Raw genomic sequence first — 26,908 nt, forward strand, 5'->3', positions numbered from 1 at the left:
ACACCGTTGTTACTCTTTGATACAGTGTAATAAGCACATTAAAATAAAGTGTACCACGTGTGCTGTTACACAACTTAGTATATGTAACAGTTGTGTTAGTACACCGTTGTTACTCTTTGATACAGTGTAATAAGCACATTAAAGTGTACCTGCTGGGATACCTCAGTCCATGAACATTAACTGCAATAATCAGTGTCTTTGATAGTGTACCACGTGTGCTGTTACTCAACTTAATATATGTAACAGTTGTGTTAGTACATCGTTGTTACTCTTTGATACAGTGTAATAAGCACATTAAAATAAAGTGTACCTGTTGTGCTGTTACACAACTTAGTATATGTAACAGTTCTGTTAGTACACCGTTGTTACTCTTTGATACAGTGTAATAAGAACATTAAAGTGTACCTGAGATACCTCAGTCCTTAACTGCAATAATCAGTGTCTTTGATAGTGTACCACGTGTGCTGTTACACAAGTTAGTATATGTAACAGTTGTGTTACTACACCGTTGTTACTCTTTGATACAGTGTAATAAGCACATTAAAATAAAGTGTACCACGTGTGCTGTTACACGATTTAGTATATGTAACAGTTGTGTTACTACACCGTTGTTACTCTTTGATACAGTGTAATAAGAACATTAAAGTGTACCTGCTGGGATACCTCAGTTCTTAACCATTAACTGCAATAACCAGTGTCTTCGATAGTGTACCACGTGTGCTGTTACACAACTTAGTATATGTAACAGTTGTGTTAGTACACCGTTGTTACTCTTTGATACAGTGGAATAAGCACATTAAAATAAAGTGTACCTGCTACATACTTACATGTAACATCATGCAGAAACTTGGTACTCAAGTATTTTTACATAAACCAATAACTAGAATAGCATTTTTTCAGAAAATGAGACAATGCTGGATAACTCAATTCATATGGAACTGAAAACATCATCAGCAATCTGTATGCATAAACCACACACTCAAAAAAATGCATTTCAGTGTTCCTTTATCGTCCTTTATTTTTATTATCCCCAAAAAACCACAAGGCTTTATCTTTTCCTGTCCTTTAATGGAGTCCTCTATTTCTCCTCCATAAAACTGAAATGATCACAGAAACACAATTTACTTACAGTACTTACAGTAGCATTGCATGAATAGGTACACTTCAATTAGCATCCAGATTAACAAAATGAAAAGAGTTAGCATAGACTGAAAGCTAGCAAGGTATATTTACCGAAAACATAACTAATCATGTCTTAATTACAAAAATACACAATCATGTAACACTATTGACATATTCTACTCACAGATAGACATTCCCCAAGGCAAAAGCATCCAACAATATTATTTAGCAGTCTGTTTAGCCGTCTGTGCTCACTTTTACACCCGAGCATGAGAAGTGAGCATGCAACAGAAAAAACACAACATAGCTGGACTTGACGAGCCGAGCGCTCACTTCGACGCGGTTTCTCTGAACCAAAGAGAAGACCACTCACTCGGACGCGGTTTCTTTGAACAAAAGCACACACTTTTTTAACCCTCAAAGACAGTACAAAGACACTGGTTATTGCAGTTAATTTGTAAGAGTTGAGGTATCCCGACCCAGGTACACTTTATTTTAATGTGCTCATTCCACTGTATCAAAGAGTAACAACGGTGTACTAACACAACTGTTACATATACTAAGTTGTGTAACAGCACACGTGGTACACTATCGAAGACACTGGTTATTGCAGTTAATGGTTAAGAACTGAGGTATCCCAGCAGGTACACTTTAATGTTCTTATTACACTGTATCAAAGAGTAACAACGGTGTATTAACACAACCGTTACATAGACTAAGTTGTGAAACAGCATAAATGTTCCAAGACTCAAGAGGCAGGAGGAAGATTGATGGAAAAGGTTGCCCAGGCAACATGGGTTGTGGTTTCACCCATTTTTCTTGCAGATGTACCCCTTCCCCAAAGAGAGAGGCCACTTTGACCAGGTATTGTAACAAGCATTTCTTATTACAAGTGTAACAAGGACCTGTAAGTACACCAAAATACACTATGTAATTACAATGTAAGTACATGCTATTACATGCAGTTACATAGGTAATTACACTGTAATTAATTAGGTAACTACACAGGAACAAGGACCCCTTAAAATAAAGTGTTACCAAATTGTTATTTCAGTCCGACCCTTTTTTCAAGTATTTTTTTCAGGCCTTTAATGACAGGACAGCTGTAGTATAGAGAGACATTAAATGGGGAATATGTCCGTGAAGGTTCTCAGTCATCCGGGTCATCTTATTCTTGTGGAGTTGTAGTAAAAAAGCAACTGGAAGAAGTCCAGTTGCTGTTTTTACTACAACTCCACAAGAATTAAATGGGGAGACAGAGAGAGGAGGAATGACATGCAGCAAAGGACCACCACCGGTGGAATCGAACCAGGGTTGCTGCAGCAAGTACTATAGTTCATCAGTATTAATTACCCACAGCGGCCGTCGCGTCACTAGCGAGTCTCATTGATCCTGCCCTAAGATCCTTTAAATATCAGTCTCTAACACACAAGTAACAGCAGGATGTTGTGACATCATAACTAGTTCTGAAGCCAATCAAGCTGCAGCTCACATTTTGTATTTGTGTAAAGCAAAGAGTTCATGTTATGTTAACAGCTTTTAACTTGGTAAATTGAGCTTTTTGTGGATAAACACTGATGGACACAAATGATAATGAATTTCCAGTAGAGTGATGCAGATGACCACAGGCCAAGAACTAACGTCTTATCTGTGATATTGCACTGTTTGCAAAATTCCTGCAGAGGGCAGTGTTGTCTAACCACATTGTGTTTGCAGAACTATCATTTCACTCAGTGACTGTAATGTCTTTGCTTGTTATCACAGTTTTATTTTAGCATAAATATATTGGTGTACAAGGCCATTTCCTAATTAGATTTAATACAGAGGGGTCAGTAATTGTATTTGTATATGTCAATATATTTTATTTTCATCAGGGTCATACACATTTCTCAGAGAATATTTACAGTATCAACATCTTATATGTTTATGAAACAGAAACTAAATTATAAATGGCACAAGCCAAACAATTTGAAAAAGGAGTGAATAAAGAGAAAGACCTGCAATCTCTCATAGACCTGCTACAGTAGCTACAGTATCTTTGTTCTTTTGCATATATGAGAGGATTGAATGTGTTGCAGCTCAGCTGATGTAAAAAATCACAACAAACCAAGACTGATCTTGGAGAAATCCACTCTTGTTATTTTTGGTCTGCGTCTGTTGCTGTCCCCATGGCGAGATCAAGTCAGCCCTTTGTTCAGTAACCGTCATCATACTCATTCTGGGCCTGCTGCCTGGCCAGCATGGCCTGAATGAGAGCACTGGAGCCTGAGGGAGCTGGGTTTTGTGGGGGAGCGGGGACCCACTCAATCCTCTGCTCTTCCTCTGCCTCTGCTCTCTGTCTGGCTTGCATGACTTGCATCATAGCGTTCGACACGGAAGACGGCGGTTCATCTGTATCATCATCTCCACCCTCCACTGATCTCTGCCTGGCTTGCATGGCCAGCATGACGGCACTACTAGATGTGTTGACAGGGTTTTCAGAGGAACCCGTCATGCTGTAGTATTCGTCGTGACCCTCGGCCCTCTGCCTGGCTTGCAGGGCCTGCGTGACGGCGCTGGAGGACGACGAGCCGCTATGAGGCGTCTGGTAGGAATCTTGATCCTGTTCCTCGGCTCTTTGGCGAGCCAGCAGGGCCTGCATCATAGCACTGGAGGTGGAGATGTCGGAGGGAACCGGGACTCCACCGGCGCTCCGTCTCGAACCTTCAGATTGCTGGCGAGCGAATAAAGCCTGAACCATGGCGTTGGAGTTGGACTGACCACCTGAGGAGCGGTCATCTGAATGAGGTTTGTGGTGCTGGAGGACAGAAGGGGAAGTTCAGTGAGGTTGATAACAAATCTCAGGGCGAAAGGTGATTAGTTAACATGAAACACATTTCACAACAAACCTTTTTCTGAGTCTTCTGTTTGGGTTTTTTATTAGGATTTGATTTCTGGAGTTTCTGGAGCCTCTCTAACAGGAATAACTTGTCTTTCCCCTCCTGTTAAGAGAAAAAGAGATTTAGATAAAACTGAAGAATAGAGGGAATCATATAGTATATATAAAAAAGACTTTTCTAAAAGAGATAAAGTAAAGTAAAGTACGCCCAAGGTTGTGTGAGTGTATCCGAAGGGAAATGGATTCAAACAAATAACATATTTAAGGGAGGTTTTTCATACACACTCACATTAACAATCTGTTGTCTCAGGAGACCAATAAGATCCTTGCGGCCCTTGGTTAGTTGCCAGAAGATGTATATGATGACCCTGAGGGATAACAACAACAACAGATCACAAAAAGCACAGTTTTAATATCATAAAAATGAGTCTGCATAATAATAACAACATGCAAAAATGGACACAGATACAAACAAAAGCGCACACTATGCACACAGTGTCCCTGCCTCTATTTGCCCATGATAGAGAAGTGGAAGTCAATAAATGAACCACAGCGTCATGATATTTCCAGGTGCTGCGTGACTGATTCTCTGATGTGTCAACTGCCTTTCAATGTAATGGTCTGAAAGGTTAACTGCTTTTGGACATGACAGGAGTATTACATACAAAACACATTTCACTGTCCATTGTGTTTAACATAATTGCCTCAATAAAGTAGATTCATTGTGGAACTGCTTTAATACACAATAAATAAATGATCCATCCACCCATTGTCTACACATCATGCACACGGGGCTGGAGCTATCACAAGGCCGACATATAGAGATAGACAATACACGCTAACACTCACATTTATGCCTACGGGCAATTTACAGTTCACAATCAGACTAGTGTGCATGATTTTGAACTGGGGGAGGAAACCAGAGAACCCATTAGTCCAGTCATTTTAATCCAAAATGGGGGTCAACCTTGAACAAATGGCAACAGAAGCAAACTCAACTGATTTTGTATCCTCAACATGTCCTGAGTGAGGGAAAAAAGCCCTGAAGAATCTCATTAGGGGAAAGTTTAGAAAAAGACCAAAATATATCCCATTCATACGCCTACTCATTATTTTTCTCACGTGAGGGTAAAAATGTTAACCTTTAGATAGCTCCATGAAAATGACCCAGTTGATTACTTACATTAAGACAACAAAAAATGTATTAGGCTACACGTTTTTTGAAATTGTTTGTTAACATGAGCAAATTTGCACGTCGCTGCGTGAAGCACTCGTTTTACATGGTAGCCTAAGCGTCCTAGCTCATTAAGCTACTGTGTGCCTAACTGTAATATGTCAACAAGATTGAACAAGACAAAGAATTTCAAAAAACTTGTAATCCATTTTTTGTTTGTCTTAATGTAAGCAATCAACTCAGTAATTTTCATGGAGATATCTAAAGGTTAAAAATTTTACCCTATTCACGTAAGAAAAATAATGAATAGGTGTATGAATGGACTATATTTGGGTCTTTTTCTAAACTTTCCCCTAATGAGATTCTTCTGGGATTGAGTTTGCTTCTGTTGCAATTTGTTCAACCTCTTTTCATAAAATGACTTGACTAATGTGGGCTCAGGGAGAACCATCCAGGAAGGATCCAGGCTCAGGGACTGAACCCAGAACCTTCTTGATGAGAGGCAACAGTGATACAAACACTGTGCCACATTGAAGAGATTATGTTACATAAATAATACGTGCTATTTCAAATAATAAAAAAAAAAAAAAAGGACTCATTCATTTGATGGTATGAAGTTTTTTGTTTTGTTTTGTTTTTTTTTGCTCTGTGCACTTACAGGATGATGAGCGTGATAAGAAAATAGAAGATTTCGCTCCTGATGACGTGCTCATAGACCCAGACCACCCACTGAGACCCAGGGATCTCCTCCAGGTCGTCGATCCACAGTCCAACCACACTGAAGGTGTTGTTGAGTCCTCGAAAAGGACCACACTGCTCTGATGGAGTCAGACTAGAGAGCGAGACATATAGCAAGAGAAGGCGATGATAATGCAAAATGTTGTTTTTTTTCTCTGCCTCCAGGCTGTTAACGTGAGATTAAATTTTTATAGTTGTCAAAATAGGCCGCCGCCGCCTCCTCCTCCTCATACCTCCAGGCGGTGTAGGCAACCATGGACAAGGCTCCCACAAAGAAAGGGAAGAAGAGGAGGGCGATGAAGGTTGTTTGCATCTGAGCTGCCCTGCCGATTCGCCGTGGAGGCTGGCAGTTCTGGGTCAGGCTGACCTGGGGAAACACAAAAACATGCACACTTGAGAAAGCACATGCACACAGACAGAAGAGTATTGTTGCTATAACTCCGTGGTATTAGAGTTTAGAAACTCAGAGCTCATTTCAGCAAGACAACGTTTCTGTTTCACAACACTTTAGAAAACACAAGGATCTCATCAGAGCTTTTGAAAAGCATTGCTTGAAAGACCGTTCAACATGTTCATGAAACATTCAGCAACACCAGATCTGACCCAGGTCGAATTACCAGTCGTATCGAAGTCAGTTATTTCCCTGGGACTGATTGGTCTTCATCTTGTTGGTACAGAACAATACAACCAAAAGATTTACCTGCCTGTCTTTTCCACGGCACCAAAATTACATCCAAAGTCATTATAACAAAAGGATTTAAATTAATTATTGACCCAGGTGCACAAATAAAGTAACACGAGATAGCTGCTCTGTGAGAAGTGACAGTATTGTCTCTGTGGAGGGCAGTGTGTCACATCATGGTAGTTCAGTTTACAAGGCATCCAAACCATGTGAACCTGCATTTACCTTCTTTAGGTAAAACAAGATGAAAAACTTGACAATCTGCATGACGGGCAGCAGAGGAGAGAAGTAGATCCCAAACCTGTGGAGAGAAAATAGAAGGAAAACCAACTTTGAATAGGAAATTGGCAGTTAATAGCAATAGGTCTACCGATGTGCTGTGTTGTTCTTACCAGGCTAAAGTCTGTGCATAGATGAGTTCAAGGACATTTCTGGCTATGTCGAACTCTGGAACCCCCAGACGTGGTAGAAATTTGGTCCCAATTACACTGTAATAGAGAATGGATGATACATAACTCTTGTTGTGAGAGTCTAGATTTATGAAATGATCAGTGGGTAACACTTTATAGTAAGTACACACTATTAAGCATTAGTTAAGCATTAATAAATACTGAATTCTTCATTTATAATGCATAGGGATGTCACGATTATTGTCAGAGAAATAATCACGGTATTATGATTATCACGATTATTATGCACTAATTAATTTCACAACACTATGAATGTGTAAAATCAAATATAGTCAAAATATAATTACATTACTCATTGTTTACACAGAATATTACAAGTATCTATTAAAGGGATAGTTCACCCAAAATTCAAATTTCTTGAATTGTTAGGAATTTAAATGTTAGTGTGTCATTTTTAATTAAAAAAAAAAGCAAAACAAAACCAAAAAATGTTTAAAATAAACGCAAACATTTGGTATAGATGACAATTTATGACCTGAATATTTCAAACATTTCCCCTGGGGATTAAGAATTGGTCATATATTAAAGGGATAGTTCACCCAAAATTCAAATTTCACTCATTATCATGTCGATTGAGGGCTGGGAAAGTTTCAGAGTCCTCCGTGCCTTCTCGGAGTTACGGGGGGGTCTCCGCAGCACTGCATGTCCATATGGCGGTAGCGAACAGGCCTCACTTTTCTTCGTCCAAAAAGACACACCAAAAAACATCCAAATACCTCCATAGTGCTCGTCTGTAATGTCCCTCTTGTATTGAAGCCCCAACATGAGAAATTGCTCCGACAAAGCGGAAGCTCCCAGTGTCTCAGTTCACTGCTCTGCCAGTGTCAGTGCAAATCGTGCGAGACACTTTTTGGTGTGCCTTTTTGGACGAAGAAAAGTGGTGTCCGTTCGCAACCGTCATATGGACATAAAGTGCTGCACGGAGCCCCGCTGTAACTCAGAGAAGGCACGGAGGACTCTGAAACTTCTCCCAGCCCTTAGTCGACATGAGGGTGAGTAGATAATGAGTGAAATTTGAATTTTGGGTGAACTATCCCTTTAATATATGACCAATTCTTAATCCCCAGGGGAAATGTTTGAAATATTCAGGTCATAAATTGTTATCTATACTAAATGTTTGCGTTTATTTTAAACGTTTTTTGTTTTGTTTTGCTTTTTTTTCATTAAAAATGACACACTAACATTTAAATTCCTAACAATTCAATGTTACGTTAGATAAATGGACCAGTATCTGTGCATTAACCTTTATTTTTGTGCACATCTGCCAATAAGGTTCCAACATCAAATTTTTGTGAAAGTGACAGTATTTAGGAATCTTTACGATCAATTCATTGCGGCGTTGAATACCAGGGTTAATTGTGAAAACAAGTAATCGTGACATCCCTAATAACGCATGAATACTCATTAGTTTGTAGTTTATAAATACAGTTAGTGCTTATAATGAAGTGTTACTGATCAGTGTAACTCACTTGCTTAGAAATTCTCCAAAGAAGGATCCCAGCATCAGAAAAAAGAAGTCAACAAGGACCAGACGGTACAAAGCCTGTCCAACCTTGGACTCCCAACACTGTGGGGAAAACATCAGATGGCTGATAGTGAAATACACATTGGTTAAAAACAAAAACAATGTGTTCAAGTGTTACTTTGTGTCAAACGCACCGAAAACTTCGTAGCCACCTCATTCATCCAGTAATAACACAAGACACCCAGAATGGACATCCTGAGTAAGACGTTTCTGTAAGTGGGAAGAGATTTCAAGCTATAATAATAGTTTTACATTTGTTTTTTTGCAGAGTGATGAATGAGTAGAACAAGAGCAGTTTCATGTCAGTGTGATAAAGCTGGAGATGCTAGTTAGCATAGCAAGCATAAAGACTGAAAACAGCATGAAACATTGTGAGTTTCCCTGAAGGTAACACATCTACTCTCTGTACCTGAACCTCTTCATCTCACTGATGAACTCATCACAAGTCATTTGTTAAAAGTTTAAAAACAACTATTTATGGTTTTACACAGAAATAGAAAAATAAATGGTCTCATACATAACCATTATGTCCAAACATTGTAGAATAAACAAGTGGACGAACTGGTGACCTCTGGGCTGATGTTCTTTGTGTAAATAATGCTCTCTTCTGGACAGAAACTAGATCGAGGTCTCCAACTGGTGACCCCTGTTTTATAGCACGTCACTCAAAGGTTCAGAGAATAATAGTCTGTGCAAACTGTGGAACAACACAACTCTGTTCAGGGAATCAGCTCCAGGTGCAACAACAATGTCAGTCAAATGAATTGTGTGTCAAGTTTGTTTAACGTCAGATTTGCCATGGGCGACTCCTGTGGAGAACTGAACAGATATAAACTAAACTTTTCTAAGACCCAGGGAATATGTTGCCTCGGCTGAAATGAGTTAAGATGTGGATTTCATCTTGAGCCCCGTTGTTTTTGTCCATTTTGTTTATATAAGATTTTCTATTGTGAGTTCCCACTGGATGTACGAACAACCACTGTATCGACTGTGGAGGGGCTTCTTTTTTTCTTTTTCTTTTTTTAAACCAGAATTGTGGACGTTTATTTTTGTTGATCAGATTTGTGACACAAAAATTGACACTGATGTGTGTTTTGATGAATTTGGTACAAAATGTGAGTTTTGGATGTTGACATTTGATGATTTGTCAAATAATCTTTTGTAATCTGATAATCAGTTTGTGTGTCTTGTCACGTTATGTGAGAGTGATCTAACCTGACCACCAGTGCGTAGATCTGCGTCCGCTGGCTGGCGTAGTGCTCAAATTTGTAGAAGAGGGAATAGAAGAGCGGGACGACCAGGTTGATCAGAGACACTACAAAGGGAACTAGGAGAGTCTCTGCCTCCTGAAGCAGAGACCAGTCGGCTCCATCGGTGGCTTGCTGTAAAGATAACAGATGGAGGTCAGATCAAGATAACGCTCGCTGACGAACACTGTGTAATGACATGAATCAAATCCTGTGCTGCTGGTAAATGACTTCACACACATGACTGTCAGTAAGTCGTAAGGTTATGACACAGATATGGATTTAAAGGGATAGTTCACCCAAAATTCAAATTTCACTCATTATCTACCACTTATTGCTAAATTGAGATAAAAGGATTTTTCTTTGTCTGGAAAATTTGGTCATTGATGTGGAATTTAAAGCTGTTTTCACAGAAGAACCTCAACCTGCCTGCTCAGTTGTGTTACATGTTATGGCATTGTGGTGTGTTGGGCCTTTTAAAGGGATAGTTCACCCAAAATTCAAATTTTCTCTTTATCTACTCACCCTCATGTGGACTAGGGGCTGGGAGAAGTTTCAGAGTCCTCCGTGCCTTCTCGGAGTTACAGGGGGGGTCTGCGCAGCACTGCATGTCCATATGACGGTTGCGAACGGGGCTCACTTTTCTTTGTCCAAAAAAGACACACCAAAAAACATCCAAATACCACACAGCTCGTCTGTAATGTCCGCCTTGTATTGAAGCCCCAACATGAGAAATTGTTCCGAAAAAAATTACTGACGCTGGCGCAAATCGGTGTGTCTTTTTGGACGAAGAATGTCCATATGACGGTTGCGAACGGACACCACTTTTCTTCGTCTAAAACGACACCGATTTGCTGACGCCGGCGCAAATCGCGCGAGATTTGGATGGACCAGGAAGAGGAGCTTCCACTACAAACAAGCTTTAAATATAGGCTTATTTAATTTTTTTCGGAACAATTTCTCATGTTGGGGCTTCAATACAAGGCGGACATTACAGACGAGCTGTGTGGAGGTATTTGGATGTTTTTTGGTGTGTCTTTTTGGACAAACAAAAGTGAGCTCCATTCGCAACCGTCATATGGACATGCAGTGCTGCACGGAGCCCCGCTGTAACTCAGAGAAGCCACGGAGGACTCTGAAACTTCTCCCAGCCCTTAGTCGACATGAGGGTGAGTAGATAATGAGTGAAATTTGAATTTTGGGTGAACTATCCCTTTAAAAGGCCCAACACACCACAATGCCATAACATGTAACACAGAGATACACAACTGAGCAGGCAGTTGGAGGTTCTTCTGTGAAAACAGCTTTAAATTCCACATCAATGATCAAATTTTCCAGACAAAGAAAAATCCTTTTATCTCAATTTAGCAATAAGACCACTTATTCAACCTCGACTTGTGTACCTGCTGTTCATATTGGCTGAGATAGAAGATGCTGACTCCACAGCCAAATGCTAAGCCAGTGGAGAGGAGCCAGGAACCCAAATGAACCCCGAAGTGCTTCAGTTTTTCAGAGAGGGTTAGCCGCTCCATCTGGGCTTTTTCTGACAAAGACTCCTGGGAAGATGGCAAGAAAACAAACATGTTGATGAAAATAATAAGATGCGTGATGTGTCTGCAGAAAGGAATCCATCTCTTGAAGTTAATTGTCTGAAATTGGCCTGAAAATCACTGTCAAGAGCATCATCATTTGCAGTTTCAGCCAATTTCATATGACGTAACGTTGACTGAATACCTACTTTGTCTTTCTCGACTCACTCTCTAATTGACAGCACTTTGAAAAAAAATAATGGTCACCTTGAGTTGGACACGGAGGTTGTTCTTGCGCTGTCTCACGGCTCTCTCATTGGTTACACTGAAATCCCAGCTGCACAGAAGCTGCCATGCACTGTTTGAAGTCGGTTCAGCCAGTACATAATTTGTCTTAAACGATGTTGCCATACTGCATGAGGAATAAATACAGATTGGTTATAACACTTTTGTAAGCAAACTACATACAAGAAGGAAAAGATAAATATTAAGTCAGAGCTACACAGGAATATACACAGGACTGAACTAACCTGAAAATAAGTGCAAGTCCACACAGCACCATGTAGACCGCAATGGTGAAGAAGTAGGCCAGCTGCATGTCGTACTCAACGAGACCTTGAAGAGTTTCATTGGTGTAGCCACCGTAGTACATGACAGTGTGGTTGAAATAACCCTGGAGAAACCAAGACACATGTAATATGAACTTGGCCAATGTAAGACTAATTCACTCAGTGTGCAGTGTTTTTGGCCTCCACCAACTCTTGTGTGAAATTAGCCGCTCATTAGCTGCTAAATGCTCCAAGATAGTGATTGGCCAGTCACTGACTTTGTCGCTCTGCCATTTGGTCCTATTAGGTCTATTAGGTAGTGTAAAGAGGGTTTATCTGAGTTTTTTTCCTGATGATAGTTGCCTGCAGTGTCTGCAAACACTGCTCATGAAAAACCAAAACAATGAACTGAGAGATGCTGAAACAATTTAGTAAAACAGGGGGAGCTAATTCTTAAAACAACCCTATTTACACTGTCCTTACAGTATAACCGTACCTATATCTATTAGAGCTGCATTAAAGGTATAGTATGTAGGAATTACCCCCATCTAGCGGTGCGGTTGCATATTGGAACGTATTCTTGATGTTGCATTCACGTGAAATCGGGCAGACGTCAGACAGACAACAGACGCTGCATGTAACAGGATAAACAAGCCTCTATGTAAACTAGTGGTTTGCCAGCACGAGGCAAACTTATTCAAGGTACGAGAAAGCTTTCATTTGTATGCGGGTGTGATTCGACTTCAGTGAAATACATATTCATGAAAGCAATATTTGATTTTTGCTGTTAAAAAGCCAAATAAGTTACATACTGGGGCTTTAAATTATACACTCAATAAAGAAATGAATTGCCTTTTGTGTTGTTTACTTTTTTTTAAATTTAATGTGTATTGTTTTTTAACTGTTATGTTATTGGGACTACGGACGGAAACTAGCATCATGCTATAATCCGGCATATTAGCATGTTCTTATGTCCATTAATGTGCACTGTCCCATTCAAATAAATAAATGAATAAATAAATAAAATATATATATCAAGGGTGATTGATTTCAATAGCTGTGGCTTTAGAAGTAGGTAGGTGCTTTGATGGGAGCCTCCACTTACAGCTCCGGTCAGTATCTCCAGTCCTCTGAAGCTGATGTTTGGAGGAATGTTGGGTGAGGGGTCATAAACGAGCATTGGGATGGTGATGAAGCCAAAGTTGACCAGAAAGGAGAAGATGTTGAACATGAGCAGCCACTTGAGGAAAACGAAATAGGAGAGGACGCTGCTGCCAAACTTGCCACCGATCTCTTTCATGATGCCTTGCCACAGCTGCAGGGCCTGCCTGGCCGACCTCAGGCCGTAGCCGCACCTGCGGAAAAACTGAGAAAAAAAAAGACAAACGATGTGTATGACGCACCACACTCAGAGTGCAGTTAAGTAATGTATGTCTCAGTTGCAACATCTTATTTTATGACTGGTGATACTGGTAATACTCACCAAGGACACACTCTCTGTGCAATCTGCAAAACATGTGAACTGGCGAGTCTTGGAGGACCTGAATTCCAGTACTTGGGTCCTGTGAATAATAATTTAGAAGAAAAATTGGTGCAAATTCTGCCACACTGACGCCCTTTGACCTTAAACTTCTTGGTTAATGTCCCTTGAAATGAGGGAGTAGAGTTTTTACATGCACTTCCTCCAGAGCATGCAAATCCCTTACGAATTTTATAGCTGTTTGCCAGGGGTAATGTTTAACTGCATTCCTCAGAGTGGCACTTACAAAGAAGGTTTATCACCTTTGACCTACTGTCACCCACCTGATATGTTTCTTTTCTTCTAAACTCATTTGAAGTTCTCGAATGGCTCGGGTTCGCTCATGCGTTGACATGGCAACAATTTTCTTGACCAGATCCTGTTCCTCTGTCACACAAAACAAGTCCTACCTGTTATTTGTACATGCTACTGCTGAATCCACAGAAAATAACCTAGCGCCACCTGTTACGGGCTCTTACCGTTCTCCATCTCGCTCCTGATGGCGTCCTCTGCCAACGCTAGATGGGCCGGATCAGAGTCAGGAAACATGCTCATCCTCCTCATCCCCCGCCATCGCATCGTCATGCGACCTGGATGAACACAGACAGGCGACAATGTGTTTTTCTGGTTTTAATGTTAAAGGGATAGTTCACCCAAAATTCAAATTTCACTCATTATCTACTCACCCTCATGTCAACTAAGAGCTGTGAGAATTTTCAGAGTCCTCCGTGCCTTCTCTGAGTTACGGGGGGGTCTGCGCAGCAGTATTTGTCCATATAATGGTTGTCAATGGATACCAACTTTCTTCATCCAAAAAGACACACCAAAAAACATCCAAATACCTCCATACTGCTCGTCTGCAATGTCCCTCTTGTATTGAAGCCCCGGCATGAGAAATTGTTCCTCCAGTCAGTGCAAATCACGTGAGATTTGCACTGACACAGGAAGAGCAGTGAACCAAGACACTGGGAGCTACAAACAAGTTTAAAATATAGACTTATTTAGTTTTTCGGAATTACAGACGAGCTGTGTGGAGGTATTTGGATGTTTTTTGGTGTGTCTTTTTGGACGAAGAAAGTTGGTATCCATTCACAACCAAATATGGACAAATACTGCTGCGCGGACCTCCCCCCGTAACTCAGAGAAGGCACGGAGGACTCTGAAAATTCTCACAGCTCTTAGTCGACATGAGGGTGAGTAGATAATGAGTGAAATTTGAATTTTGGGTGAACTATCCCTTTAAATGGTAAATTCATGGAGCAGATGGGAAATACAGACACAGGGTGAGAGACATGAAAGTTGGCTTTTTTAAAAACATAACACCAGCCACCCACACATTTGAACATTTACACTCCCATTACGGAAATTGTACTTTTTTTTGTCACTTTCTTTTCTGAATATTTTCCTGGTATTCTGTGCATACCTTTGAAAAATGTATAACACCTACTGTTAATACCCAGATTTAAAGTACAGCAGATAGCAGTGTGTGAGATAATGTCGGTACCATTATAGCATGTGTCTGTAGATTATCTTTACTTCTGATTAAGACTAGGTAGCTGCCACTGCTGCATCCATCAGACTGTCATGAACTGCTGTGTCACTACTGTGAAACTGTTACTGCGTGAGACATCTGGTGAATGACAGTGTAATTATGTTGTATTACAACAAGGTTAAGAGTCTACAGTCATACAGGAAGTTCAATGAGGCTGTGCAGTCATAATGCGAACATTAAACACATAGTGAAACTACAGTTGGTGGAAATGTCTTTAGTTTTACAGGTGTTATACTATAAAAACATTTACTTGACAAATCTAGAGTTTTGATAGGATGATGGTATAAAATGGAAAGTGAAGGTATCAACAAAGTTATTATAGTTAATCCTGAAGGGCGCATTACTGACACCAGTTTCATAACAATCCATCTGAGACTGTTACTGTAACTCAAAACCATGATTAGAAAAAGGAATAGTGAGAAATTCAACTCATTCTGATCAGACCATACATTTCACTACAACTCTTTCAATAGAATAAACACTGGTCCAATCAGCCTGGTTAACCTGGTTGCTTGGCTAAATTGAAATTCAATTTGAAATCTTAACTGGTGATTCTCCAAGGATTTACTTATTGTACAGCACAAAGGACTCACGTGCACTTCCAAAAACGTGAGAGCACTATAAATTCACACAGATGTATCATTCCTTTTTACAGATGCATGTACACAACGCTTTAATCATATCATTTGAGATCAACTTGACAATTCCCATTCCTCCATTTAATTTTCTTTGCCAACTTCCTTCTCTTCCTCGTCATTTGTTGTGACGCAGCCTCTATTAATAATTATCCAGTTCGGCTGACTAAGTTGATTGATAATCATAGTCAACAGTCATTAATGTCATTGTCATTGTCATGTATTTTGAATAATTGTCTTGTAGTGTATTTTAAACACTGTGTGTAGCAAAACCAAATAACTTTTAGCTTTTATGTGTACAGTAAGATTATAGTTCAACCATTACCTGAGACAGAAGGAAGTCGAGCAGGTGGTGGTCGATCATACCGAGAGTCAGGGATGATTTGAAAAGTGCTGTGATCTAAAAAAGAAAAAGATATGGAGAAGTGTCAACAGAAGTGTCACTTAGCAACACACAAGGGCGCAGACAAACCACAGAGCCAGCTGAACTGACAGCCTATAGTCAAAACCACCAAACAATGTTTTTTTTTCTCTATGATACAAACTCCAGCACACCTCAGAGATTTATGCCAAAACACAAAGTCACAAACACGTCCTTCACTCACTGCGGTCATGCTGCCATGCTGGGCTCCCGGGGCGCGTGGAGATGAGGCCCATGGGGATGCTCTCCCTCCCCCTCCAGCTCTCCTCCTGCCAGCCCCCCCAGGGAACTCTCCCAAAACCCTCATCACCGCCGCTCTGACCGTTCACAGTGTTGTGTGTCTGTGTCCTGTTGTCCCTCTGGGCCGGGTCCTCCCTGGCATAGGGGTTGGTGTGGTGGGTTCTGCTGGAAGACAAAGAGGTAACACAGGACAAACGATGTTTAAAGTGAAAGCTAAAGGCCTTATCACTCAGGTATTGTGTAAATACAGACTTTATGATACCTAGAAACTCTGGGGTTAACAATAAAAAAAAAAATAACTGGAGTTTCGACTCATGATTATAAAGCAATCATTATCTGTCATTAAACAATTCAACGAGCCATAGATATGGAGGGGATTTGTTTTTTCTCCTGTGGGTTATTCTAGGGAGAAAATATCCCACAAGAAAGAGTAGTGAGCAAACATCAAAGACAAATAGACTAATGCATTTCTCTCAGTCTTTGCTTCTTCAAAGAATAAAAAATAGTTGAAGCACTCTAGTACTGTAGGCTGGGATACAGCCAGGATAAATATCACAGCCACCAAGCTGTCTGTTTCTTGAGTACATCCTGTTCATACGCTCTCTGGTTAATAACCAACAACTCAGAGAACTCAGTCAAACACATTCTTTGATTACTTATAATAATAGTAGAGTAATATTAGCACATAACAGGATGAACTAGTGATTAACTACATTTTATGTTAGTATATTACCACAAACCTTCTATCAATTTCCAGAGTCTCATTGTCATGGTAAGCTTGGTTGAAATATCCGCCGCTGTTGTAACCTGTCATGAGATTCTTCAAAATGATCCTTTGGTTCTTCTTCTTCGTAGACACCGACAGTCCTCAGGGTCACTCACTCTGTCACAGCCACGCCGTCCTCAGTATGTTGATGTCTGTGAAGTCCAGTTGCAATAATCCACTCTGAACAACTTGTTCATTTGAATACACAAAAGTATAAAGCGTGTTTCCTATGAAGAAATGAGAAATAACGGAGGGTTTGCCTTCATTACATTACATTAAACAAGCAGCATCACATGTTAAGGCCAAGTGGCTCGCCGCACTCTGAGTGACAGCTACATTGTCGAGGGGAAGCATGTGTAATTTAAGCTCTTGATCCCATCCTCAATTGCTCATCAATAATTCATTCTGTTGGTTTGGTTCCTATTCCGTGTAGGAACACATCTCTATGGTTATCACGCATGGCCACTGAATAAAAATGTAAAGAGAACAATAGGCTGTGGAAGTTTGGTTAGTTGAGGATAAGAGGATAAATTGTAGACTACAATTGATATAGATGAAAAAATCCTGTTATATTATATGAACCCATTCTGTCCAGTTACCAAACCCCTGCTTACCTGGTAAATATGTGAGAGTATGCAGAGGTCTGAGTACAGCTTGAAGAACTGCAGAGCGATGACTGAGTCCTTGCACGCCAAGCCTCAGTAGTAACCTGTGAATTACTCACAGTGAGAGAGAGGGAAAACTGTGTGGCACTGGCTACCAGGAAGTGTGAGCTAAATCCACTGAGGTAAAAGTCCACTCACTGCCTCTGACCAGGCCAGGTCATTCTCATGTGGGGGAGTTTGTGTTGTGATAAAAAAAATAATTGAACGCCTTTAGGGTTCAATTATTTTTAAAATGGTGGTTTAAAATTTAATTGCCTTCCTTATTAGAATTTAAGGAGGGAGTAGCCTACAAGAGTTCATACTGCAGGCCGACTCTGTTGGTGTTTACAGCTTTACTACAGATGGATATAAGGACATAAATGATAATTAATCTGCAAGCCATCCTGAACTAATAACTGATTTGAAGGGACTGTTCTTTGGTGGCACTTTGCACTCACTAACAGGAAATTTCCTTTGGCCAAAGTAAAGGTCAGAGACAGGATCGTCATGCTGACAACATTCAATTTGTGTGAGCTGAGTGTGCTTCTCTGTAGCGTCATTAATTTTGATTTAATCTGGGTTTATTTCTCTTCCTTCATCAAAGACACACTTTAACTCTTGCTCTTTTGTTCATTTCTCATAAAAAAACACAAACAATTGTTTTCTGTAGGCTGTTGCACTTTCAAATACAGAAAACATAATAGGCCTAGGCTATAGAAACAGACACATGCAAATTCACTCCTACAACACATCTACGTCAGTGTTTCCAGTTGACATAATTGAGGGTTTGATACCGTTGTAACCACAGCTCGGATCCACTTGTTATTTAATGCTTCCAACTTTTTAAGTTCCATTTTGGCAGTAAACTAGCCAGGTCTTTTACTTTACAGTGTCCCCTGAATACTTTGCTGATGGTTTCTGAATTAAACGATTTAACTATTTATTATATAATATTTTGTATGTTTATATTTTGTATGCTGGGGGTTTATATCATCATGATTATTATTAGGCTATTATTATTATTATTAGGCCTATTAGTAGTAGTAGTAGTAGTAGTAGCTAGTAGTAGCAGCAGTAGCCGGATACATTTGGTCTCACTTACACTTTAATACAATTAAAGTCGAGTTTAATACAATTAAAGTCTAACAATTATCATTTAGGCTATTATTTAAACTGTGGATGGGTAGGTACTTTAATTAACTGCATTTAACTAGCAATGATGCTCGTCTTTTTTCTTTTCTTTTTTAAATATAAAGTGACTAAATACATTGATAGGCCTACTAGTAATGTTGAACAATGAGATTTAAATTGACATCAAAAGGAGCTGAGTGAAGTGCGGCCACACCGGTGTCGGTATGAGCTTACGGTGGCTCCTCTCCTGGAGCTGGATCCACAATTCAGGAAGTGGTTTCCTGGAAGGCTGTGTTATCTTCCTGACAGCTGAGCACTCAACTCTCAGCTGACCAAGTCTGTGGGTTTATTGCTTGCCAGCCGTAATATTCTCCAATAATTAGCTACGATTGATCTATGAGAAAAGGAAACCATGGAGGTCGACTCAGGTAAACACGGAGTTAGTCCGAGTCTGTCTATCATGTCTGTAGCTAGCTTTTTTTCTTCAACATCAGTGCTAAGAGGCTAGTCATGTTAGCCTCTAACTTTAGAGATTACCTCGCCGCCAACAACAGGCTAGAAAATAACTTTACAACTTCCTTAATGCTTTGATAAATGTTGTTCAGAGGAGTAGAAGGAGCAGAGGTCCGAGAGTTAACTTTAACCCGTCTCTGTCTCAGCATATTTCCCGTGTCGAAACTTCTCTCTTGGTGGTTTTCTCGCTGACTCTGCTGTCGGCTCTGTGTCGTTGTCTGGATACAGTACTTACTAAGCAAGGGAGACTCATTTATTTAGTCCCGTAAAGTGTTTGTTTCCCGCACTGGAAACCTTTAAAGCAATTTACCTGCACTTTCTTGGATGTTTTTCATGTAATAGATTTGATTTGTTAGTGGTAATGCGGTAAATTATCCAGAATAGCTTCCTCACTGTGATTTCTATGGGGAAAAAAATGACAGGACAAAGCTCAGGGACGTCCGACCTCATGTGGCTGCAGTGAACACAATGGCATTATAAACAAATGACAAGAATCCTTTCCGATTATATGGCCTGACTGGCAGCACTTCATTACATCTATCAGTCGCATTCAAAATAATAAAAACTGGGAGAGAATAATTTATAGCATAGTAAAACTTAGTCTTCAGAAAAAAATTTTTTTAAATAATAATTTGTACTGAAACAATGATGCAAAAATCTAAGGTATTGGACAAACTGTATATCAAAAAGCATGGAGAGTCATTTAAAACATACATTTGGAATAATCCTGATGACCTGACCACTAATCAGTATCCAAAATACATAGGCTACTGTACATTATATGATATTATTCATGGGTTAGGTTAATGGTTTATAAATAAATAAATAATTGTAACTCAATCTGTGACTAATAATAGGCCTATAAAATCCTCACATTTGAGAAGCTGATACATTTTATAGGTTTCTGATGGTCATTACTTTTTAATCAAAACATGCCTGAAACATTTAATCATTATTTTTTCACCATGAAATCTATGTACATTTTTACAAATTAACAATGCATATTCTTTATTATTGACAGGATATATCTTATGCTTTAATATGGGATGTTTTGTTATTATTTTATTATATTATATGTAGCACCATAGTATCTATTATTCAGAATCTTGTTCAACTAATTGATTGATTGATTATCTGTTGCAGCTTTATTTTAAATTGCCCAAAAATTTGTAGCATCTGTCACAACATAAAGTCAGTTAAGGACTGTGTCAGTTTTAGCCATATTGTAACTGTAAGTGCTTGATAGTTGACTGTGAGTAGTTTAACTCTGTAAGATCTAATCACGTTGATTCACCTTTCCTAGTGTTCTACACTGATCGCAGTGGGAAGTTTACCGGTAGTAACCCACTGCTGGATCAGCTGCCCAGCTACCAGTCGCTGCTGTACCGCAGGAAGTCGTCAGCTAGTGGCACCAAGCGAAGAAGCAGCTCCAAGTCCCGGGTCGGCTCCTCTGGCAGTTGGAAATGGGCCAACACAATCAACAGACAGGAGGAGAAGCCGAAGGGTCAGACAGAGCAGAGAGCCATCAGGGAACTGGCCCGGACCATGGCTGAGAAACGCAGAGACAAGTAGGAAAGACTTTATTATGGTCTCCTTAGTTTCCACCTTCCTGGAAGACGTGTTGAACAGATCTGTTCCTGTTTAACCCTCCTTATTGACCCAATCTGTTCTCTTCCTCCATCCTTCCTTCTTTCCACAATCCTTATTCCCTTCCTTCTTTCTTTCCTTCCTTCCTTCCTTTCTCCCCTTCGTCCTTACTTACTTACTCCTTCCTCTTTTGAACCAATTGACCTGATCTGTTCCCTCCCTCCATCTTTCTTTCCTTCTCTCTTCTTCCTTCCTTGAACGAATCTGCTCCCTCCCTCCATCTTTCTTTCCTTCCTTTTCCCCTTCCTTCTTTCCACAATCCTTATTCCCTTCCTTCCTTCATTCATTCATTCCTTCCTTCCTTCCCTCCCTCTTTGTCCTTACTTTCTTCCTCTTTTGATCCAATTGACCTGATCTGTTCCCTTCCATTCTTTCCTTCCTTTCTTCCTTCCTTCCCTTCGTCCTTACTTCTCCTTCCTTTTTGACCCAATCAACCCAATCTGTTCCCTCCCTCCTTCTATCTTTACCTTCCTTTTTCCTTCTTTCCTTCCATCTTTGCCTTTGTCCTTCCTTCCTTCTTTCCCTTCGTCCTTCCTGCCTTCCTTCCTTCTATCCCTTCGTCCTTCCTACCTTGACCCAGGAGGACAACTAGGAGGGTTAAAGTTACTGAGAATGTATAATGTTATTCATTTCCTGTTTCACTCGTTCTGCTAAACGATGAATTTGCCGATGTCCCCCGTTAGGGCGCAGCGTCTGGAGGAGGCTGGAGATCTCAGCAGCTGGGGACAGTGGAGGAAAAGCACCCGCAGGTATCTGAGGAGGCTGAAGGATGATGCCGAGGAATGGCTGAGCTCCCTGCAGCTGTGGAGGGGAGACATCCACCTGATCGAGGGTGAGAGATGAATAATGATACGGCTGCCACTGCCAGAAAACTGTCTCTGCAGCCTCATAACTCTCAAGCCACATGTACTGTTCAGGATGGTTGAAATGATTGAACACACTTTTGGTACCAAGTATGGTTCTTGTTGTTGTTAAGTTCCTTCCTCTTTTTGTCTCACTTTCATTTAGGGATGTTTGGCACAGGGATCCTGTCTTACTTCTCTTTCCTGCGCTTCCTGGTCATGCTCAACCTGATCATCTTTCTGCTCATGTTCAGTTTCGTCATGTTGCCTATCATCGTTGCCCCTCATGCCTCAGGGAACACAACATACAACCAGAATGATGGTGAGAAAACACAGATTTTTTTTTTTCCCCCACCCGAGAGCATAAACTAAGCGTTAAATGGTCTTATCCTTCAAATTGTTTCCTCACAGGCAGCCTGTGCAGTGTGTATCCAAGCAGTGCTCGACGAGGCCTGGTTATATTTCATGAACATATTACAGATTTGCTGTCTGGTGGAGTAAGTCCTTGTGCTTTATATTAAAAGGTCTGTGGAGAAAAATGTTTCCATGTGGTTTCCTCACCTCCTAACTGTGCTGCACCTGCAGGGCTTTCTGGAACAGACCTATCTTTTCTACGGCTACTACAAGGTTGACAAAATCCACTTTCCAAGCATCACTTATAATTTGCCTTTGGCGTACCTGTTGGCCACTATAGGATACCTGTTCCTCAGTCTCATCTGGATCGTTAAAAGGTACTGAACGGAGCGCATTATGACGAGTGAAATTGATTTGATCTATCAGATTTTGAGAGTGTGTGTGTCTGTCTTCGAGGTCTGCCACGGGATTCAAACGTAGCCTGGTTCAAGATGAGGATCGCTTCCAGAGTTTCTGCAACAAGATTTTTGCCGGCTGGGACTTCTGTATCACCAACCATAATGCTGCCAAGCTGAAGAGGAGCAGTCTGCTCTATGAGCTCAAGGTCAGTTGGTTATATTTAAAGGGATAGTTCAACATTTTGGCAAATTGGCCCATTGCCATAATTCCTATAGTCTTAGGATTAGGAGGTAAATGCAGAGACTGCTTGATGAAAAACTGCTCCTGACGGGAACGTGCATCAGCGGTTTTGCATGAATTTACCTCGAAAACAACTCTGTCTCATAACGTTCCATTTTTAATTATCTCATAGCGTGGTGAATGTGCAGGTCACAACTTGTCCACCAGAGCGTTTTGGAGTTGTTGGATTGTGTATTTGATGAGTTTGATGAGGGAAACCAAGAAATTCCATTAGCCTCCGTAGCGTAGCTCTGAGCAGCTCGCGGCTCTGTTCCGCCGTTCTAAAAATACCTTGCAACGATAATTATAGGTAGCGAACCTACTCTACTATAGGAATTATGGCAATGGGCCAATTTGCCAAAATGTTGAACTATCCCTTTACGTTAAATAGGAGGCCTTTTTCACAGAGAAGCTCAGTTGAACCTTTATTGGGTGAACACACATAGATAAACATGTATCATGTCTGTTTCTTTCTACAGTATAATCTAAAATTACCTCCCAGTTCCCAGCCCATTACACTTTTAACATGTCTCCTTTAACATTTGTGTTTTTTTCTTTTTGGATAGTGCATACAGTACATGTGTAAGATGTCTTAAATGTTCTAAATGTGTTACTGCTTTTTCCATTTAATGTTTACCTGCCTCATTTTAAAACTGCAAATCCCCAGACGGATTTGGAAGAAGAGAGGATCAAGCAGAAAATAGCAGATCGCACCCGCAAAGAGAAGTGTCGGATTTACTTCATCCGCCTCATCCTCAACCTTTTTGTCATCGCTGTGCTGGCTTGTTGCTTCTACAGCATTTATGTAGCCACTGCCTTCTCTCAGGAAGCTCAGAGGAACAACACAAAGGTAATGACACGTTACTGTCTGATATAATCATGTCTGTTTCTCTTTCATTATTTTTCTCCAGAAACTCCAATCAGACTTGAACTCTTTCATATAATTATCACAGTACAGTCACACTAATAAATCCTTTCTTTCCTTTTTTGAAATCCCTTTGAACTGACTTCAGACCTGCCTTGAATTTCAAAATATGATTAAATAAATATAGCCTTGATACTGATATTGCTGATGTTCATAAAATATTTGATCGAATTAAACTGTGGAGACTCTTCCACATCCTCAGATCTTTCTTGCTGACATCAGTAGACATCAAATATATCTGCTCTCAGTGTCATTTCTGCTTTTTGGCAGGTGAATTTCATCGTGGATCTGATCTACGAGTATCTTCCCTCGATCGTTATTACCCTGGCCAACTTCATCACCCCCCTCCTCTTCTCCATTATCATCAATTTTGAGGACTACTCTCCTGCCTTCGAGATCCGCTTCACTCTCATGCGGTACAGTGGCCCTCTGTTTATTGACCATTCGATAGCTTTTTATTGTTCACTTAAGAATTAATTGCATTAGGGAGCAAAGATTAAAGGGAATGATACACATGCTGAAACACTTGAGCTAAATTAGCCGAAGCAAATGGCTAAAATTGAATGCCTTTTCTTTTTCTCGCTCTCTTTCTTCACAGCTGTGTCTTCATGCGCCTGACCAGCATTGGGGTTTTGCTTTTCTCCCTCTGGTCTCAGATCACTACATGTGAACCGGAGCCCTGCCTCTGTGGCTATAACCATGTGCTTTACTCTGTAAGTTGTTTTTTATTTCCAATACAGCACACAATAGCTTCTTTCAGTCATCTGCTGATAGCAGTGTTGAACTCACAGTTACTGTATCTCTGTGTCAACACAGGAACCGGTAACCGCTTAATGATTTTGATTAAACAATATTAAGAGTTCATTTTCAGATTGTTAATCATTTATGCCTCTGTAACAGCAGTGGTATTTGCCCTTTTTTTTTTAAAAAAAATCTTGATATAACTGGTTTTCCGTGGCTACTGAGCTCCACATTTATTCAGTCCATCACATCCAGGTATTTTGTTGCAGTTGCAGTGTAAACTCTATCCTAACTAATGTTATGCATTATGTTGGTATCCTTGCTGTTGTCCACAGTGTTGGGAGACCCGTGTCGGACAGGAGATGTACAAACTCACCGTTTTTGACTTCATTATCATTGTTGCGGTCACCATCTTTGTGGAGTTTCCGCGAAAGTAAGTCCTCACTGTGCCCAAATAAAAACTACACCTTCATCAATTTAATAGAAACTTCTTATCTGTTCATCTAATGTATATACCCACTTAGATCATTTGACGATATGTCTGTCAGCATATTTTGTCTCTATATCAGTGTTGACAAATATTTTACAGCATTCACTTAAAATTTTTGTCTAATATAAACATTATGGTGTTTAATTCTGCATCCTTTTTTCCTTTGACCTGTGTTGATTTTCTCATTTTTCCCTCAGTGGGTTTCATTCACTCTGAGTCATATCTAACTGTGTTCTTGCGTTGCTCTGTCTCATTCAGGCTCATAGTGAAGTACTGTGAGTGTGGCCTGGCCAAGTGGTGGGGCGAGCAGGAGTTTGGTATTCCTCAGAATGTGCTAGAAATCGTCTACGGTCAAACAATCTGCTGGATCGGCACCTTCTACTGCCCGATGCTGCCTGCCATCTGCACTATCAAATACTTCTTCATATTCTACATCAAAAAGGTTTTTACATTTTTTTTTGTTGCTTACATATATATATATATATATATATATATATATATATATTCTGTCACCTTCCAAATGAGGCGGATAGCTTCTTACGTTTGTAACTTTCTTTTCTTTCTTGGTAGGTATCACTGATTAATAACTGCCGACCAGCCACACGTCCGTTTCGAGCTTCTAGCTCCAACTTCTTCTTCCTTGGCGTGCTGCTGATTGGCCTGGCTCTGGCCTGCATGCCTGTCATTGTTAGTGTAGCACAGTGAGTACTGACCATTTTTAATTACATTAATAGAACCTCCAGTTTTGACATCAGAGGTAATAAATTGAAATGTGACATTTCTCATGTTGTCTGTATGTCAATGGCTAAATATATAGAGTCAGTCATTGCTGCTTTTTGACTTTCCTTTTTGAACAGAATTAACTGCTCCCAGGCCTGTGGACCTTTTGTTAACTACACCACCTCCTGGGAGGTGCTGCCAACCACTGTGTCCCAGCTACCTGATGGAGCTCAGACACTGCTCCTTGCTATCTCATCAGAGGCCTTTGCTGTCTCCTCTTTTGTTATAACATGGTATGTTTCTTTCAGGATCTTTTAAAAAATGTTTTTTTTCTCTATTTGGTCATATTTTTAAAGAGTATTTTTATTTCCTCTGCAGTTTGGCCATGTTTTATGTGATTGCCCTTGCTGGAGCTTACAAGAGAGTTATAAGCCAACTAAGGGATCAGCTGGTCATGGTAGGTTTATTCAAGATCAAGAATACATGATGTGGTCATATAAACCTTCTCTTTATTTTTATTCTTTTTAGTCTTATCTGTTCTTTCTTTTTTTTAATTCTTTTTTTATTCTTACAAACTATAATCTATATGTTGTATTGTTTTTCCAGGACGGTCGTGACAAACGTTTCCTGATCCAGAAGCTGTGCCAGGCCCAGAGGCTCTCTCCGATCAAATCCCCCGTGTCCAAGCCTCAGCCCCGCAGCAGCAGCAGAAGCAGCCCCAGCTACCACACCAGCTTCTCCAACAATTTCAACGAAGCTGTGTTCCTCGCACACCCACCTCCAGACTCCTCGACACATGTGTGAGGCAAAGACATAACATGACTGACCAAATGCAAGAGCAGATAAATATACTGGAACTGAGAGACTGTTTGAATGAAAATCTTAAATGCTCTTTTTTATTGTGAAAACACTAAAACTTCTTATTCTAGCTATTTAGACCTGCTAAAAAGCAAATGCAAATGCTTTTTCAGTATTCCCTTGTTGACAATCTTATCATAAACCAATTAAGAAGTGGCAATGTAAGTATTTTTTTAAACCAAAACAGTCACTGCTGATTTTGTGTGGTGTTTTTCTACTGTAAGTTATTTCTCTTGTCTTGTCCTTTGCATTACTTTAACCACTGGAGTTTGAAAAAAAAACAAAACTGTCTGAAATGTATGCACTTTAAAAAGTATTA

At 40.2% G+C, this 26,908-nt stretch overlaps 2 protein-coding genes across 3 annotated transcripts; one reads left to right on the plus strand and one right to left on the minus strand.

Moving 5' to 3' along the window:
- Positions 1–2,871: 2,871 nt before the first annotated feature.
- On the minus strand, positions 2,872–17,782 carry tmc5 (transmembrane channel like 5). 2 transcript variants are annotated; one of them, XM_085792440.1, is made up of 21 exons: positions 17,661–17,782; positions 17,021–17,198; positions 16,225–16,442; positions 15,945–16,019; positions 13,912–14,022; positions 13,717–13,819; positions 13,397–13,475; positions 13,019–13,279; positions 11,896–12,038; positions 11,633–11,777; positions 11,240–11,392; positions 9,805–9,971; positions 8,724–8,799; positions 8,534–8,631; positions 6,987–7,082; positions 6,820–6,895; positions 6,146–6,279; positions 5,833–6,006; positions 4,290–4,368; positions 4,011–4,103; positions 2,872–3,919 (listed from the first exon to the last, which is right to left on the minus strand). In XM_085792440.1, the coding sequence occupies exons 2-21, from the start codon at positions 17,092–17,094 to the stop codon at positions 3,317–3,319; spliced, it is 2,958 nt and encodes a 985-aa protein (XP_085648566.1). In that variant the 5' UTR covers positions 17,095–17,198; positions 17,661–17,782; the 3' UTR covers positions 2,872–3,316. The 2 variants fall into 2 exon arrangements, with proteins under 2 accessions (XP_085648566.1, XP_085648505.1); XM_085792379.1 differs by having other exon boundaries at positions 2,873–3,919; positions 16,225–16,445.
- A 1,303-nt stretch (positions 17,783–19,085) lies between these two features.
- tmc7 (transmembrane channel like 7) lies at positions 19,086–26,597 on the plus strand. The gene is made up of 16 exons (XM_085792670.1): positions 19,086–19,249; positions 20,638–20,902; positions 21,665–21,813; positions 21,990–22,145; positions 22,235–22,320; positions 22,409–22,554; positions 22,634–22,781; positions 23,523–23,705; positions 24,051–24,196; positions 24,379–24,493; positions 24,857–24,954; positions 25,270–25,453; positions 25,582–25,712; positions 25,869–26,024; positions 26,110–26,188; positions 26,338–26,597. The coding sequence occupies exons 1-16, from the start codon at positions 19,234–19,236 to the stop codon at positions 26,533–26,535; spliced, it is 2,256 nt and encodes a 751-aa protein (XP_085648796.1). The 5' UTR covers positions 19,086–19,233; the 3' UTR covers positions 26,536–26,597.
- Positions 26,598–26,908: the final 311 nt, after the last annotated feature.

This window comes from Trachurus japonicus, chromosome 1 (genome assembly GCF_045865225.1).
Source record: "Trachurus japonicus isolate A0001 chromosome 1, Traja_1.0".
Taxonomy (NCBI): Eukaryota; Metazoa; Chordata; class Actinopteri; order Carangiformes; family Carangidae; genus Trachurus; species Trachurus japonicus.

What these genes read in the sequence shown, in the direction of transcription:
- tmc5 (XM_085792379.1), bottom strand. Translation starts at nt 17,094, where the DNA reads ATGACAGGTTACAACAGCGGCGGATATTTCAACCAAGCTTACCATGAC. An exon ending in GCACAGAGAGTGTGTCCTTG is followed by an intron (nt 13,280 to 13,396) that starts GTGAGTATTACC and finishes TTTTTTTCTCAG; the next exon opens with TTTTTCCGCAGGTGCGGCTA. An exon ending in TGAGACAACAGATTGTTAAT is followed by an intron (nt 4,104 to 4,289) that starts GTGAGTGTGTAT and finishes TTCTCTTAACAG; the next exon opens with GAGGGGAAAGACAAGTTATT.
- tmc7 (XM_085792670.1), top strand. An exon ending in GCTGAGAAACGCAGAGACAA is followed by an intron (nt 20,903 to 21,664) that starts GTAGGAAAGACT and finishes GTCCCCCGTTAG; the next exon opens with GGCGCAGCGTCTGGAGGAGG. An exon ending in GTCTGCTCTATGAGCTCAAG is followed by an intron (nt 22,782 to 23,522) that starts GTCAGTTGGTTA and finishes GCAAATCCCCAG; the next exon opens with ACGGATTTGGAAGAAGAGAG.